Here is a 16,839-nt window from a genome sequence, read left to right on the forward strand (position 1 = left end):
GGGTCAATGGGAGCTCAACACCAAAATTTCTCCTTTATGTGACACCTGTTGGGGCATATGCTGAAACGGAATAGGCAAAGCAAGACCTTTTAACTATATTTTGGAGTTTTGTTTTGTGCGAAATAACAATAATAATAATAACTTTATTGATCCCCAAAGGGAAATTCACTTGTCTGGCCTCTCATCTTCCAAAAATGAGATAGATGAGATGACCTATCAGACCCATCAGTGATCATAGTTACATGTATGATCTCTGATAGGACTTTTATTCCTCTACCAACTTTGCACTGCAAAAAACGTCATGCGTAACTAGGGAGTAGAGAAAAAATACAGAGTTGTAATAATAGACACAAATACATTCTGTGTATTAATTTAATTACCTTTATTTCAAAGCCTTTCCTTCTACAAAGCCAAGATACGTATTGTAACAGTGCAGAGGAAGACACTTTTTTTCGAAGATTCTCCCCAAAGGGAGAAATCCCCAGAAATTCACAGAGCCATATTGTTATTGTACAACAGCGCACACACCAAGATAAAAAAGTATTTTTGAGGTAGCCACACATCTGACTGGACAGCATCAGTAACATATCTTTGAAGTGACCCGCTGAGCGATTTTAAGGCCTTTTAATAACACTCATAAATAACAACAAGGCACAGGAAAGAATCGGGGTCAGAGGTCACATCATTTGTAAATTTGAAGCTTTCACTTTAGTGAGCAGGCTTTTTTTCGGGGGCAGCTCCTCCACAACCTTTCACTTCCCTTCACTCACAAAGCTGCACAGTAAAATATCAGCTCCTGGAAACTCAGAACTAAAACCTGCCCATCATTTTCCAAAACAGATGTTCAAACCACATAAACAAGACACAGGTTGAAAGACAATTTAAGCATGGTTTCTGCTCTGAGCTCAATGATGCTACTTTGTGGTAAAAACACTAGAATTAAACTGACACACTCTGCTAAAAATAAAAGACAATTTACTCAAATTCACCAGCACCAACTTACATGACTCAAGTGAAAAAGCATAAATGAAAGGCTACTAGAGCTGGGATGTTATGCAAAGTGTTTAGTTTCCTAGCTTGCTATGACAGTTTTCAACAACAGCCACATATGTTTATCAGAACAAATAGTTCTTTCAATACTAAAACGTCTATGGAACCTGCTGCAGTTTGTTTAACAGCTCAGAACAAACCAAAGCTCAGGGACATAAAGCATGTATCACCTATAAAGCACACCTCACATACATTATTATAATCATTTGTGGGGGAAAAAAAGGTTAAAATGGACACGTGCATGTCTGGAAAGCTACATATTTCAAGTTAAAGTGACTGAAAAAAAATTGCGAGCATTCTCATGGATAAAGTCGTTGTCCAAATTCCAGATGAAGTTGAAAAAGAAAAAAAAGTGCTACACAAATAAAAGTCCAGGCCCAACTCTGACTGAACTGCAAGTCCATTTTCATGAAATCACATCCTCAGGTAAAATTAGCAGCTATGCCGGATTCAGTGAAGTGAAAAGCGCAAAGCTTTACTCAAAGAATAACAATTAGGGCGACACAATTGTGAAACAAAAGTTAAGTTAAGATTTTGCTATTCAGGCTTGTAATGTTGCAAACTGTCAAAAGACAGATCTCTACACAGTTTGAGGTTTTTAAAAAGTTGTACAGCCTTGTTAAGTAAGGCTTCGTCAGTCTTTATACACTGATGCCTCAGTACAGTAAAAAGGATTTCACTACCCAAAAAAGTCCAGGGCAGTGATGTCAGTTCCTTCCCACAATCCAGTGAGGAGCTCATTGTATTAAAAGTGATCATTTAAAAGATTTTCATTTAAAATAGCCTTTGCATTTGCAGTATTACAGACTGGCTGTCTGGTGCGACTTTCGTGTCTGCAAGTGTTGCGAGTAATCAGTAATCTACTATGGCTGAACAAACAAAGAAAAGATGGATGACTACAGATACAACTTCAAAAATAAGCGAAAAATCCAAAGAAAAAGAAACAAATTCGACGCTCAGATGAAGGCAAACAGTCTAAAAAGGAAAGTGACCGTCAGCGAGGAAAATGAAGAGTTACAAACGGAGCCAACCGTGGACGTCACACATGCGACACTGTCTGGATATCTGGGAATGGTGCTCCCGCAATTGCCAAAGAGAACGAAACTAATTATAACTTTAAATGAACTTAAGGGAAAAGTATTTGTTCAGTTAGTTCAAAAGACAATGATATCAATCTGTAGCCATAATATAATTCTGCCAACCTAAAACTAAATCACTGTGAAATCACTGAGATCTGTAAAAATAACATTGCACAGCCCGGGGCCAGATCTCAGTGGATGTGGATTTGGGGGTTTTCTGTCAGAATTGGGCCGACAAACTGGGGAAATATGAGCTGGAACCAACCCGTTCCCTGATTTAAATAACCTTTGTAAAAGAAGGCAAATTTACAACTTCTTATAAAGAAAAAGGACGAAAGAAACAATTCAACATCAAGAGTGAAACAGCGAAGTTAGAAGGTAGTTAAATGAAACAGAAAGGAGCAAACACAGTTCACTGCTAAACATTTCTACTTAAGACATAATGTATTGTGTACATTAACCACTTGTACACCTTCAGATGCAAACACCTGTGAAATGAAATCAAATGTGACTGAGGAAAAATCATAACTCGAGTTAAATAATGGGCAGTACATTCAACCGTTGCCCCAAATGTGACTTCTATACCGATTTCAGTAACCCTAACCCTATAAGGTGCATCACTAGGAGACACTTTTGGGTTACAGGTTGTAATATCTGCCACATCACAGACCCTCTGCTTTAAACCAATTACAACTGCACTTTGTTTCTGTGTTTTCTTTGTGAGCAGTATGTTCTCAGAGATCAGAATATTTTATGTTCCTCTAAAGTTGGACAAAATCTTAAGTTTCAACTTATTTTCACACAATCGGGAGACATTTAAACACGACCGTGTCAGGCCTTGTAAAACGTGAAGCAAAAACCTAAGACAAAGAGAAACAAACACTGAAAAGATTATAAACAATGAAGTTTTCATTTTGTCCGAGACAAAAAAAAAAAGAGGTTTGGCTACTTGTGGTTAAGTGCAATTTCTCTTGTTGGTGAAGGCTGGAGAGGCTGGTTGGCATCTGGAGGTCACTTAGTGGAAGTGCTGCTGGCAGTGGATCTTCTCCTCGGCCTGGTCCAGAAGCTCCAGCATCTCCTGGATGATGGCTTTCAGCGCGCGGCCCAGGTCTTCCCCGCTGTAAGGCTTTCCGAGAGGAGGCACATGAACGAAGGCGGAGCGACCGTGGCTCAGGTACAGAGACGTGTAGTAGGTGAAATCACAGAGATACCTGTTAGGGAGGTGAGCACAGCATCGAATGAAAACAGGGCCTGGCTACATTAAATTAACAACACAATACAAGCTTTTCACTGGAAGATTACTAGAGGTTTCCTAGTTAGTTGTCATTATGAATTATGTCCAAGAAGTTTGGTTTTAATTAGTTATTTCATGCTTTAAAAAGGGCTCTAACTTCATGACTGACAGATCTGTAGACAAATACTGCTCTTGCAGCTGATCTGTTCCGGATTAGCAGAGTGACAGACAATGCAACTGAAACAATAACTACGGTCAGAAGTTTCCAATCACTGATATGTAAGCATTGGCTCATTTGTCATCCGCTAAGTAACAAGAAATACAAAGGATAGACAGCCAGCTTCTTACAAACCAGTGTGTGCAGCAGCTGGACAGACAGTTATACAGTCATGATATTGTGTCCAAGGCTTCACCTATACAGAATATTGTTAAAGGCTACCACATTTTACTAATTATGTTTGGTTTGGTTAATAAGACTACATCCTTAATGATGTCAGCATTATTGTCCCCATTCAAAAACACAGATTGTATTATTATCCCCAACCAATGCTTATTATCTTATTTTGATAGGATTTAATAGCAGATGGTTATAAATGCCCTGTGATTGTTAGTGTTAGTACAAATAAATATGTTCATTTAAGATTAAGTATTCACACTAGATGGAAGTATAATTTTAAGCTATTTAACATGTAGATTACTGATTTTATGTGGACATTTGCTTTTTGACTTCAGATCAACTAGCAAAGGTACATCATACCTTAATTTTTTGTTGCACATAAGCCCCTTTTACACCGCCAGTTCGAGGCGGGATTATTACAACTCTGTTACGTTACATCTTCTATGTAGAACGCACAGAGGCGGAATGGTGGGGCGAAGTCGTTCTGCCTCTGAGCTGGTATTGGAGGTAGAAACAGAGGCGTAACAAAGGCGAAACAGCATCTGTGTAAACTGCAGAGCCAGTGTAAAAAAGGCTTTTGTAAAACAGAATAGTGGGGGGAAGGCGTTACGCCCCTGAGCTGGCATCGGAGGTAGTGACAGAGGTGAAACAGCGTCAGTGTAAATAGCAGAACAGCACCACGTGTGTGTATGTGTGTATATGTATGTGAAGCATACACTGTTTGTTTACACCTCGTGCATGTCTGCTTTCACAACGCCGGAGCGCTATGTAAAAATACACTCCAGGGCGGCTTTACTCTGGCGTTGCTTTGTCCAATGAAAAAATGACAAAGCCAGCAAAACATCGGAGCTTCGTTCCACCGCTGTGGCAGAACCACAATAGAAAAAGGCATATAGTTTCCCCTTAGCTGTCTGTCACACTGTCAGGGTAAATTCACCTCACAATGCAAAGAGTAAACACTGTGTACGGCTAATTTGCTTGTTTAAGATAATAACATCGATGTCCTCTCATGTCTCTTTCCCTCAGAAGTTGAAGCATGTGATCCAGAAGTGACAAAAGAAAGGGCAAACTCTATTCAGGAAGAATTAAGTAAATTATTACCTTCCAGCATCTTTAGAGACAGACACAGCTACTCCGAGCCCCGAGGCGGTCACTCTCTTACAGACTGATTCCATGTCAATAACCGAGTCAATACAGTCCGGTCCTCCCACGATGCAACACTGCGAATCAGGACAGAAGCTGCTGTTGTCCAGGCCCTTGTAGCCGTGATTTCTACCACACTTCTCCAGTGTTACGGTGGTGGCCATACCCGAGACTCCAACGTGAACGACCAACTGGCAAAAGAGAAACGATGAATATACAAGTCATTATTACTCAAATATCAGTCCCAAAGAATAAATAAACAATGGCAGCACTGAAGCAGACACAAGTTGCCGTATGGTACCTTCAAAAGTGGAACAATGTGGATGGATCACACAACATTCTCCTCTTACCAGTGGATGATACTGCTTCCATAATGAAGGAACCAAACTCTGGACTGTCTGGTACTCTACAGGAACCTCAGATACGTGCAAGTCCACTTCACTGCCCAGTCCAAGCTTCTTCAGTTCCTGTCAGGACAAACAAGAACATTAATGCTTAAATACTTTTTTACAAATGGTACTGTCCACCTGATAGATGTTTAATGTGGGGCATGTAACAGTGACCATGGTTTAGGAACAGCTTTAGCATGGGGTGTCTGTGGGAAATAAAATCTATGTTAGCACTGTGCCCTGAAAGTGTCCACTGATGCAGATAACGTGATTTTTATGTATGAGCTTACTAGCATTGCTACAGATGAGTTCAGCTAGCAGCCGGACCTTTGAGTTGAAACCATAGTAGATAACCTTTGACATTTGGCAAATTATAGCCTTACATCCTATCCCTTTTCACTGCTCCAACTGTGCGCTAGTTGAGTAAAACTTCTCGTGACTCTCATTGCCTGTTTCCTCTACACTCATGGCCCACAAAATATGTCCTTTCATTGGTCTGTCTATAACAAGAGAAACATTTTTTTTTAAAATAAAACTATATTTTCAATCCAAAATACAATAAATCCAGTTAGAATGGACACATTGATAAACAAATGCAAATAATGCTTAAATGAAACCATTATGAGTAAAGCAAGAAATAAAAGATGCAAATGTACATATTCTAAGTAAGATAAATCTGTGTCAAATTCACGGCCAGTGACCAACACCTCCCCCAATCTCCCTGCAGGACCAGAAGCCCCGGACACTGACCCCCACATGTATTGAAAAGAGGCTTGTTTGACCACGTCTACGACCCCGCCACAAAGCGGCCTTTTGTTTGCCTTTAATATCCTTATCAAGTCCGTCTAGACACCCTGACAACCACCGTCATCCCCCACATGCAGTTTCCCCAGTAGGACACAGAGAGCCTATCGACACGGTGTGAAGCCGGCCGGCAGCTATTAGGGCATCATGTCACTGCCACAAAAACAGGCCCAACATGAGACATTCACTCCGTCACTCCTACGCTTATCTTATTACATATGACTGTTTGAGGAGGATAATTTCTTATTTCATTCATTCTCATTATTGCATGTGTGCATTAAACAGCAAAATAAGCGGTTGAACACACCTGTACTGCTACCCAGCTAGGGTTGACCGTGTGCTCTCCAAATGGCCCGAAACCTGCAAAACATACATATCATTTTGGTGCAGCAACTTACACAATTATCTATTAGTAAAAAACAAACAAATAAATGCAAATACACAGAATTTTGGCAATGCGTATATATGAATGTAGGGAAACACCAAAAAGGCAATGTTCTTTCGTAGCCATTTTTCTCTTGTAATAAAGCATAAATAGTCCCACTGTACCTTCTGTGTTGTACTGGCCTGGATATGAGATCTAAATGGGTTTTTAAATTGTTTGATGTGGAGACAATGTTTGTCTGCAAGATACTTAAACTTTATTGGGATTATTTTTCTGAATATTGCATTTTTAATATTGACTCTCTACAGTAGACAGACATGAATCTTCCATAGAAGATAGACATGCTTTGAGATCTGCAGCATGCTGCTTTTTGTTAAATTACCAAATTAAAATAAATGATTAGCACTAAAAATCCCTTCATGCCACACTTTATATGTGACCTAAAAAAATCACAGCAGCAGCCCGTAGATATTCACTCTTGCGTGGCTTGTTTATGTAGGGATCTATAACTGATCCCCTTCCACCACCCTTCCAAGGGTCAGCAGGTCCCCTGGGGGTTGGGCGGAGGGGGGGTCAGTCTGTCTGACAGGCTGCTGAAAAGGAGCAGAGTGAGGGGCCGGCAGCTGCCAGCCGGCTCGCTATTGTGAAGGTGCTGTTCCCAGGCAATCTTCACATCTTGTATCAGCTGGGACTGCGAGCTCCCGCACCCCTTTGTGTCTGCAAACACCAAGTCAATGCTTCTGTTATCCTGCACGGTGTCAAGACTGTAGTTTTGCACTTATGTTATAATAATGTTATAATATGTTTATTGTTGTATGTAAAGGTGCAACAATGTCTTGTTTTGGTCAAATAAACCCTAACCCTAAATAATATTCAATTATGGATTCACATCACTCTGACTAATTCTAAGAGGTTTTCTTAATTAACAGTTTTACAATAGAGTGTACCAATGTTAAACCAGCTTCTAAGACACAAGACTGGTATGACACAGACGGGAATAACAGTTCAAGGTGCAGACTTTCATTTAATAATGCAAAACAAGTGATTAAATCAGAAATAAAATGTATGAGCCTCCATACAAGAACCACAGTATGATAAAACATTCTTGAACATATTCACCGCCTTATTATTAGTTATTATGTTACTTACTTTAAACCACTTTTATCAAGCTCTATAATTTAACACCATGTCTGAAACTTAAATTTTAAGCAATGCAAAAGAAAAAACTTTAACTATTACTATAGTTTCGCTATTATGATAACAAAAACCTTATGTATGAGATATCTTTGTTTTTATTATTGCATATGAACGTAGGCAACTTTATAGCATAGTAAACAACCACGAGGATAATTTGTACCACCGTGTCAGTGGCCTCTTTTTAAAGAGTACCATTAATGTGTTGTGTTTTTAATACAACTGTAACCAAAACGTTTCCTTCAAGCGACCGTCGCTACAACGGAGTGAAGCAGTTCACAGCCTGACGCCATTAACGTTAGAGCAGCTGTCATCTTCACAACTTTTCCTCCACTTCACCCCGCTGTTAAGTCTGCCAACGAGAGACGACAACAGTAGATAGAAAAAAAGAGGACTGACCCGTAACGACCACCGTCCTCTTACTGTTGTCCATCGCACGTCCTGTTGAAGAGGGTCCGTGGTCTTTTTATCCCGTCTTTCGTCTGAAACAGGACAGTGAAGAGAGTTCAGACCCTCCACGGCCGACGGCTACTTCTGCCAGACACAAATGAAACCTGTCCGCCTAGTTACAGGCTGCGTGAGACGTGACGTGATTACGTCACCAATAATAAGCCAGTTCACTACGGGGGCTCAGAAGTGACATCATAAATGGATAAATAAAGCGTACGACCAATTCAATTTGATCAAATAAATGGCGAAATAAAATAGAATAAAAATGAATAGAAATATGCAAAAGTAAATAGATAATACTATATTTTACTGTATTTCTTTAACCATATGTTCTCATTGATTATTTCTTTTTAGTTTTCCCTTATATTTTTTTTATTGTAATGCTACTATTATTGGTTTGATTTGGGGCTGATGTGACGTTCATATTACAGTAACAGAGTGCACAAACCAGGGGAAGACAATTATTACCCATATTCCTTATAGGCCTCCGTGTGAACAACATATTGAATTACCTTGTTTATGATTAAAAACGAATACAAGAAAAATAAGACATTAAAGGTGCGATAATAAAGTTAATGATAAAATGAAATATACATTTTACAAAAAAAGAGAACAGAAACTTGTAGAAGGGTATCTCCACTGGATCGCAATGAGTGTTTTTGCCTGTGGAGGGCAGTATAATACATCTGTAAGTACGCACCGCGGTGCTGGAAAAATTGTTGGAAGAAGAAGAAGAAGAAGAAGAAGAAGAAGAAGAAGAACATTCTAAGACCGCGTTAGTGAAGTGCTAAACGCAATACAAAACGAAAACGTGTCACAATGGTAAGTATTTAATGGTGGTGTTCGAATAAATCGTTGATAGTTGTCTTTTAGATGTTCAGTTGCACGCCAGCTACTCAACTAATGCTAACTGTGCTAGCTGCGCTTAACACAATGATGCGCGGCATGCTAGCTAGATCAAGTTAGCGTTGGCTGTGGTAGCTTCTTTTAACCACATTAAATTCATTCACAGTAGGCATTAAAATACATCTGCAATAAACCTCTTCATAATGTTCAAGATGTAAAGAAAGCTTATTTAACTTCAAATTGATAATTTGTTTCCTTGTATGTATGAAATAGTTCCTAAATACCTACTGTTAGATGCTGCAAATAATAGCAACCACTTTTGCCTCACTCCCAACAAAGCTACGGTGGCGTTTGTTCAACTTAAACAACACTCTGATAAGGAAACTTAAGGTTCTCCAATGTATCGGGCCATATACAATAGAATTTTATTAAATGTATAATTGGGTTCAGTCATTGCCTTGCTTCAACTGTAGTCCTTGTAGTCAAGTTTACTTGGGTAGCTAAATATTGTTGGTGACAGGTGAATTCCTTGTGACCTGTTTTCCTGTCATTTTGCAGCTTCCCCTCTCTCTGCTGAAGACTGCCCAGAACCATCCTATGGTGAGTAGATATAGAGCTCGCTAATGTTATCACTTTATGGGCTATCATTTGAAATTTTAATGGCTATCCATGTACATACACATCGATCAACAATTTAGACCGTAAACTGTTCAAGGTATCAGAAAATAAAAAGTGCAAAGTTGTTTCCAGGCTGAAATCTGTCCTTTTTTCTGGGGGGCTGGAAAACATACACCCTAGTTTCTGTCATCCATCCTGCATTGGGTCGTCAACACTCGTAATTAGCTGGCTGTTTTTGTCGTTTCCCTTCTTACCTCAGCTGGTGGAGCTGAAGAACGGAGAGACCTACAACGGTCACTTGGTCAGCTGTGACAACTGGATGAACATCAACCTGAGAGAAGTCATCTGCACCTCAAGGGTAAAGCCAGAGATCTGCTCTCACTTTTCTGTTGTTACTAAAACTTTTGATGGATTGCTTCCTGGCGTATGAGAAAAAGTAGACCTCTAGGGTCTTGTGTTAGCATGTAGCTTTAGTTGTTGGGGTCAGTTTTGTCTTTTGCTGTAGATTGATCACAATTTTTCACATTTTTGATATTGGTTTATTTATCTTTTTGTTTGTTTTTTGTTCCAGTTCTTTTGAATTTTTCTTTGTAGTGGTTCCTTTTGTTGCCAGTTTATATCTAAATACAAAAAAAATTAATAACAATCCTGCCATTGGATCAGCTATGACCATCAAATGTTCAGCAATTTTTGATTTATATTGTATCGAATTTAGGGTGCAAGGCCAATGTTTAATGACATGCGACCTTGAACATTTTTTAAGCCTGAAAACAATTACAACCGACAATCTTTCCCATCAAGACGCTACGAAAAAACCCAATACAACAAAGCAGAAACTCCTCTGCAGACTTTAAAGATGGCGACTGAAGCATGTTGGGTACACCCCTTTTACAAAACACTACTACCATCATTCGGTTACACTGACAGCCCCACTCCTCTCTGACAGGATGGAGATAAGTTCTGGAGGATGCCAGAGTGCTACATCAGAGGAAGCACCATCAAGTATCTGCGAATCCCTGATGAGATCATCGACATGGTGAAGGAGGAGGTGGTGTCGAAGGGCCGTGGACGTGGAGGCGCCCAGCAAAACAAACAGCAGGGCAAAGGAAGAGGAGGAGCTGGCCGAGGTGAGTGGAAACGGCCCGTGCTGACACACTGCTGCAACGGACTTTTGTGTGTGCCTGCTCTCATAACATAAACATTTATGCCGTATGCTGGTTGTTTCCAAATTTCTCTGCCAATATGAAGTCTGCACACTATCAGGAGCATCAATCACCCTAATAATAAGTTCTGAAACGTTGACATGTTAAAGCTTTGGGCTATTTTTCCAGATAATGTGGCATGACAAAACAATGGGAAGCATGTCACCACTGAGTTGCCCTACATGTCAGCAGCCTAAATGAGAGATGTTGTCATTTATTGTACACAATATCAAATTTAGCAAAAGACAACATGGTAAAAGGACTGTACTTATGTAGCGCTTTTCTAGACTTTGCGACCACTCAAAGCTGCTTTACACTACAGGTCACATTCAGCCATTCACACACACATTCATACACTGATGGTGGCTGTGCCACCGGCAGCAATTTGGGGTTCAGTGTCTTGCCCAAGGACACTTCGACATGTAGACTGAGGGAACTGGGGATCCTCCAACCTTCCGATTGAAAGACGATCGAATCTTCAAACTGAGCCACAGCCGCCCCAATAGAATCCACGTGGGTACATTTAAATACCCCCTTCTTTTCAAAGGGCTAATTCCCTTTAAAAGTTCCCGTTAACACTATTAGCAGAACTGCAGATTTGTTAACCATCTTCCTTTTAGTGTGCAGACCTGTCAGCTGCTTCTGTGGCACTCAAATCTTCACATACGTCTGAATATGCATCACATGGACACATACAGTCATTACCCTTATTGCTATCAACTATCAAAAAGATGTTGCTGCAAGTTTCAGCTAGATGAATGGAAATCTGTGAGAACAACAGTTATCACAGTTGTGTTTCACTGTCTTGCCCTCTTGTTCTCTGTGCAGGTCTCTTTGGTGGTCGTGGCAGAGGGATGACTGGTCCTGGGCGGGGCCAGCAGCAGCAGCAGCAACAGCAGCAGCAGCAGCAACAACAGCAAGATAAGAAACCAGGCAAACCACAGGGAATGAAGAACCAGCACTGACAGACACATCACACCTTCATCAACACATCCTGTTATTCAGAGAGATTATTCTTTCTGAACATGAAGATAAAATTAACTCTCTGATGCTTGCTTCTGCTGCGGTGCTTGTCAAGATTGACCACTGCAGAAATCACTCTGGGAGAAGTTAAGAGAAGTTGTGCTTTTGCACTTAATTTGTTTTTTTAACACCTAAGTAGGTATTGATTATTTTATTATGACCACATACCAGTTTCGTCATCAGAGCTGAGAGATTCCTTTAGTAACAATTTGTAATGAGTATTATCACAACTTTGCAAGAATGTTTTGTCATAATATCATAAATCATTGTGTAATCCGAGAACAGTTTCCACACTGGAATTAGTTTATTTTATTTTTCGATAGTTTTCTTGCATGGTAAAGTAACTGCTCAGCCCCAACTTCTGTTGCATGAATATTATTTTTAACCTGCCCTTTATTTTGTTGTTTGTGACATCCTGTGGTTTGCAGCCTTTTTTTACAGTGGACCAGTAGGCTGGCACTCAAGAGATGCGGATTCAGTCCCTGAAATTTACACTTTTGTTAAAGAATTTGTAAGAAACACTTTATGATCATTAGGGGAAAAAAGTCTGCAACGGATAAGTCCAACATGTGCTGTGTTGGTAGGGTTTCTTTTTATTTTTGTAACGAAAGAGGATGTTGTAATTTATTTACATGAGAATAAAACACCTTTTGTTAAAGCAGTCATATTTTTTTGAACAGATCTTTTCTAAACATTTAGTCTTCGTCAAATTGACATGAAATACAATATTTTTCTGCTAAACTGAAAGTCCTTTGGAAATTACAATATTGTAATTCTTGATTATGTTCAGATCAGTTTTTCTATTTAAAAATAAAAGTTAAACTGGAACGAGTGCAAAGTGGACAAATTAAAAACAAAGTTGTTCACAATACAACCTCACACATTTCAGGAAAGCCCCACCAGCTCTTTGTCCACATCAAGGAATCACATCTTTAATGGGACTATAATTAGGTTTTGTTATTTTGTATTTGCACAAATCTAACATATTGTCTTTAAAGTTTGGAAAAACGTTAACATGGATACCTGGTATATGGTGGAACTTGATTACCAAATGCTGTTCTGGCTCCTGTATATAAATATGTCTATATAAAGTCAGTGATCAGAATCTCTTTGCACCTAAAACAATAGAAAAAAGTACATATTTGTCAAACTGCAACAGTGGATCATTGGTTTCTTTGTTGGATCAAATTTGAATTAAAAGCAGCTTCAATCAACACACAGTTCACACTGCATTGCTCTTTATTGATTTGTAAACAAATATAATCATTTCCTTTAATCACTTAATCAAAAATACAATTTAGCATTTACTGCTGCAGCCAACAGTCGTGGAAGAATAGAAGCTTTTCAAAATTTTTCATAAAATCAAACCTCAGAACCTATTTGAGAAATTAAAAATGATTGATGATCATTTATACATTTTATGACTTTAAAGACCTAAAAAATACATTCTTATATACCATTTCCTGATTTTTCCTTCACAAATTGAAGGTTTTAGCAAATTGTGCATCCATATCCATGCTTATAAACATCTCTGCGGTCACTCAGTGGTGACATCACACAGATGACTGTGATTTTTACAGGAGCCGACAAGCCCAGACCGACCAAAAAACATATCAGCCAAATTCAAGACAAACAAACAAAACACAGTTCTATATGAAACTGTTGCTTTTAAAGAGCTTTTAATTAACTATTTTAATCTTTAATTTTTCATACATGATCAGCAAAAATCTAAACTACAGAAAAATATTCAAAACAAAAAAAAATCCAACTGGTGGGTTTCTTAAGATTAACCTGATCAACTAAAATCTTCCCAAACACATCCAGCTCATCCCTCCTTCATCAACTCCTGCCTGGCAATGACAATGTGTTTCCAGGTCTCCACAATCTGGGACAGCTGCAGGTTCTCAGGAAACTTGTCCTCCACGTACTGAGGAACCTCCACTTCTTTACGGTCCATGTAGGCAGCCACAGTCTCCTTCACACTGACAGGTGAGGAAAGACAACAATTTTCATTCACTCTCAACTCTGGTTTAATAAGAAAAACACTTCAGCCTGTTCATGAGGTTTACCTCCAGGTTGGTGTGTAATCGTCGATGGCCCTCGGGCGGTCCAGACTCAACAGGAGGAACTCGTGCATCTCAAGCAGCCATTGGTCCACGATTCCCCGGGACAGGAAGCCTTTCAGCTCAATCTTGTCTTCCTCCGTCAGCGGCATCTGGTACTTATCTGGATACCCCGAAAAGGGCTCCTTTTAACATTTAACAGAAACATGGTGTAAGGCAAGTGTTATATAAGAGTTTGTGTTTGAGGTATACAATGATGAAACAACTGTGAATGACTGAAAATATTATCTCACCAACTGATGAGACCCACTAAACAAACACTCAAATAGATGATGCTAATACCAAGGTTTTTTAGTGGTTATTTCCATGTTTACCTTTACCCTCCTACCACAGCAACACTTACCCTATTCAGACGCAGCATGTTTTCAGATTTGAGGGAGGAGAGGAGTTGCCACAGACAAACACAGTGTCTGAGGGTGCATCTGCCCAGGGCCTGAAGAAACAGCACAGCAGAGGTTGTTTTTTTTTTACATCTACTGTATTTCTTCAATATCTGAATTTTGCAAAAATAATTAAAAGGTGTATTTTTGTAAAGCTTTCTTTTATACATAAACATATTTTACGTGTTTATTTATATGATTGGCATGATGATAAATGTCCTTATTTCTATGTAGATGGGGAACTCCTCGGCATGTTGCACATTGCCTGTAGAAGTTGGTAGAGTGATGTATAATGTTTGCTTTCAGAGTCTTGGTATCCATCTGTGGTGATTGATTTTGACCAAGGGACACCGAGGAAGTTGTGCCCATGCTTTTACTTTACTTACAACATAAAAGTAATTATAATATATTGAAGGACGGCATCACAATCTTTCAGACACAGACACTGAAGCAGGCTTGCTTGCTTGCTGTCATCAGTCCTCTTGGTAAAATCGGCCTAAAAGAGATACTCTACCAATGAGCTTACAATATAAGTGCGTTCTGCGTTGATTACGTTGTCGATGTTGCACTGAGTGAAGCTGCTTCATACTCTTTTAAATTACCTGCAAATTGTTTTACACTTGAGCATTTGTCCACAGGCATGACTTGTTGATATCAAAGTCTTGTGCGCTCGTGTAGAGCGTACAAAGCAGGAGAAGGACTCCATTATTAAGTCTATAGAACTAAAACGGCGCGTCATATTGGTGTCCCAGTGTGTGATTTTAGACAGAGTTACGGCCTTGCAGGGGAATAAAGAGGCATGACGTGAAAACAAACAGCATGAGCTTTTACAACACACACTCAGTGCTGTTCCGTCGTGCCGGCTCTCCCATTTACACAAATGCTGTTGCCTCTGTTACCATCTTCGCGTCCGGCTTAACGGCAGAACGACTTCGCCCCACCATACCACCTCCATAACCTTAACACAGACACCGAGGCTCAACAGTCCCGTCTTGAACAGGCTATGTAAAAAGGGCTAATAACAAAAATGAATGAAAGTGGAATGAGAAAACATTTTAGCTTTTGGACCATATGCTGTATAATGAGTTCAAATCTGACAGGCAGGCTGTTCCAAATGCAACCTCACCTCAAAGTCACGCCAGTTCATTACTCACATCATGGATTTCATATTTTAAATGAGACACTGAACTAAACCCAAATGGGTATTTCCAGGACTTGAGAACCAGGCTAATATGGGCAATCTCCCTCCCACTGAGTGCTACGTGTGAAAGGTCAGATAGTCCAGGCACTATTTGCAGTTCATATGTGAAAACAGCTTAAAGGACCAGTTCGCCGATTTTCAGCCTCATTCCTATCATGCTATCATGGGGAGCTAATGTCATTATTGTAGAAAAAAATGCAATTTCGCCCTGTGCCTTTGGAGGACGCTATCCGCTTCTCCAATGGGCCCTGGAAAACCTCCGCCAGACTACATAAAGCACGTCATCTGGCGGAGGCCAGGGAGCTCGCTAAACTACACTTCCTCAATCTAGGACGCCCGCCTCCGATGTCATGTCTCGTTCAAAATCGTCAGGTATGAAATGTAGACTGCAGATTTTTTAGACAATCCACGAAAACTTAGCCATTACTTCAGACACAGAAGCTGCATATGCATTGACCTGCAATATGTGACGATCAATGTTGCCGGCCATCTTCAGGATGTCTTTCAGGTAAGTGACCAGCGGCATCGTGGGGTCACCACCAGTCATTGAGAGGAAACCCAGGACCAGCTCCACGATCTTGAGCGCCTCACACACTTCGCTGTAGGAATCCAGCTCTCTGGACACGCGGTTCCGGGTCAGAGAGGACAGAGGGTCCTGTAGAAACAACAAAGTCTGGATGAAGCCTAAAGCCATAACCTAATGTAAATATGTCCCCTGAGTATTCATATGAACATCATGCTTTTGTTTTTGACTCGGTAGATATCAGTAGTAATATTACAGTTTAATGTTATATGTAGTCAGTAATCATACCTCAGTTGCATATTGGGAAAAATTAAAGTGAGAGTTCAATGAATTACCTGATGCACCTTTCCTGTAACAGCTTTGAAAATGGTTTTATAGTCTCTCTCTTGAGTGTTGACCAGAGTGGGAATTCCCTAAAACAAAGAACAGTGAGTTTATTGAAGCAGGGAAATACAGAAATAAGACTGTACAAACAAGTAAGCAGCTACTGTAATGACAAAAATATGAAGTTACAATTTGCTTTGTGAATTTGTGTTATGAATACCAAAAAGGGTTTTCTAGCAATAAAAAGCACCGATGTGGCATCCCAAAACAAACCAATCAAACAAAATGTCTGCTCTCTGACATGATGCTAGGTGCCTAGAAGTAACTGTAATGCTCTGTGTAGTGCAGAGCAAGATGGAAGACTGAGTCTACTCAATCCAGGAAGCAATAGACTGTATAGGGCTTGTTCTGTTAGTATATGCCCCTTGATGCTCTTGTCATTTGCTTTTACCAAACAACCTGCCTCTTTGGACT

At 39.8% G+C, this 16,839-nt stretch overlaps 3 protein-coding genes across 3 annotated transcripts in view; 1 reads left to right on the forward strand and 2 right to left on the reverse strand.

Moving 5' to 3' along the window:
• Nucleotides 1–376: 376 nt before the first annotated feature.
• LOC138607298 (pyroglutamyl-peptidase 1-like) lies at nucleotides 377–8,202 on the reverse strand. The gene is made up of 5 exons (XM_069679880.1): nucleotides 8,075–8,202; nucleotides 6,404–6,456; nucleotides 5,254–5,370; nucleotides 4,862–5,094; nucleotides 377–3,340 (listed from the first exon to the last, which is right to left on the reverse strand). Exons 1-5 carry the CDS (start codon nucleotides 8,106–8,108, stop codon nucleotides 3,145–3,147), a joined length of 633 nt encoding a protein of 210 aa, XP_069535981.1. The 5' UTR covers nucleotides 8,109–8,202; the 3' UTR covers nucleotides 377–3,144.
• A 638-nt stretch (nucleotides 8,203–8,840) lies between these two features.
• On the forward strand, nucleotides 8,841–12,476 carry lsm4 (LSM4 homolog, U6 small nuclear RNA and mRNA degradation associated). The gene is made up of 5 exons (XM_069680388.1): nucleotides 8,841–8,947; nucleotides 9,530–9,571; nucleotides 9,849–9,947; nucleotides 10,536–10,716; nucleotides 11,620–12,476. The coding sequence occupies exons 1-5, from the start codon at nucleotides 8,945–8,947 to the stop codon at nucleotides 11,754–11,756; spliced, it is 462 nt and encodes a 153-aa protein (XP_069536489.1). The 5' UTR covers nucleotides 8,841–8,944; the 3' UTR covers nucleotides 11,757–12,476.
• Nucleotides 12,477–13,476: 1,000 nt separating this feature from the next.
• Nucleotides 13,477–16,839, reverse strand: part of LOC138607746 (E3 ubiquitin-protein ligase rnf213-alpha-like) — a 41,083-nt gene continuing 37,720 nt past the window's right edge. The window contains exons 63-67 of the mRNA XM_069680389.1: nucleotides 16,377–16,454; nucleotides 15,976–16,173; nucleotides 14,281–14,370; nucleotides 13,884–14,062; nucleotides 13,477–13,796 (exon numbers count right to left, since the gene is read on the reverse strand). Coding sequence (XP_069536490.1) covers nucleotides 13,640–13,796; nucleotides 13,884–14,062; nucleotides 14,281–14,370; nucleotides 15,976–16,173; nucleotides 16,377–16,454 — 702 coding nt within the window. The 3' untranslated portion in view covers nucleotides 13,477–13,639. The remainder of the gene's footprint in view (nucleotides 13,797–13,883; nucleotides 14,063–14,280; nucleotides 14,371–15,975; nucleotides 16,174–16,376; nucleotides 16,455–16,839) is intronic.

This window comes from Semicossyphus pulcher, unplaced genomic scaffold, assembly GCF_022749685.1.
Source record: "Semicossyphus pulcher isolate SPU_LCO1_2020_fin unplaced genomic scaffold, fSemPul1.0.p SCAF_4, whole genome shotgun sequence".
In the NCBI taxonomy this organism is placed as follows: domain Eukaryota; kingdom Metazoa; phylum Chordata; class Actinopteri; order Labriformes; family Labridae; genus Semicossyphus; species Semicossyphus pulcher.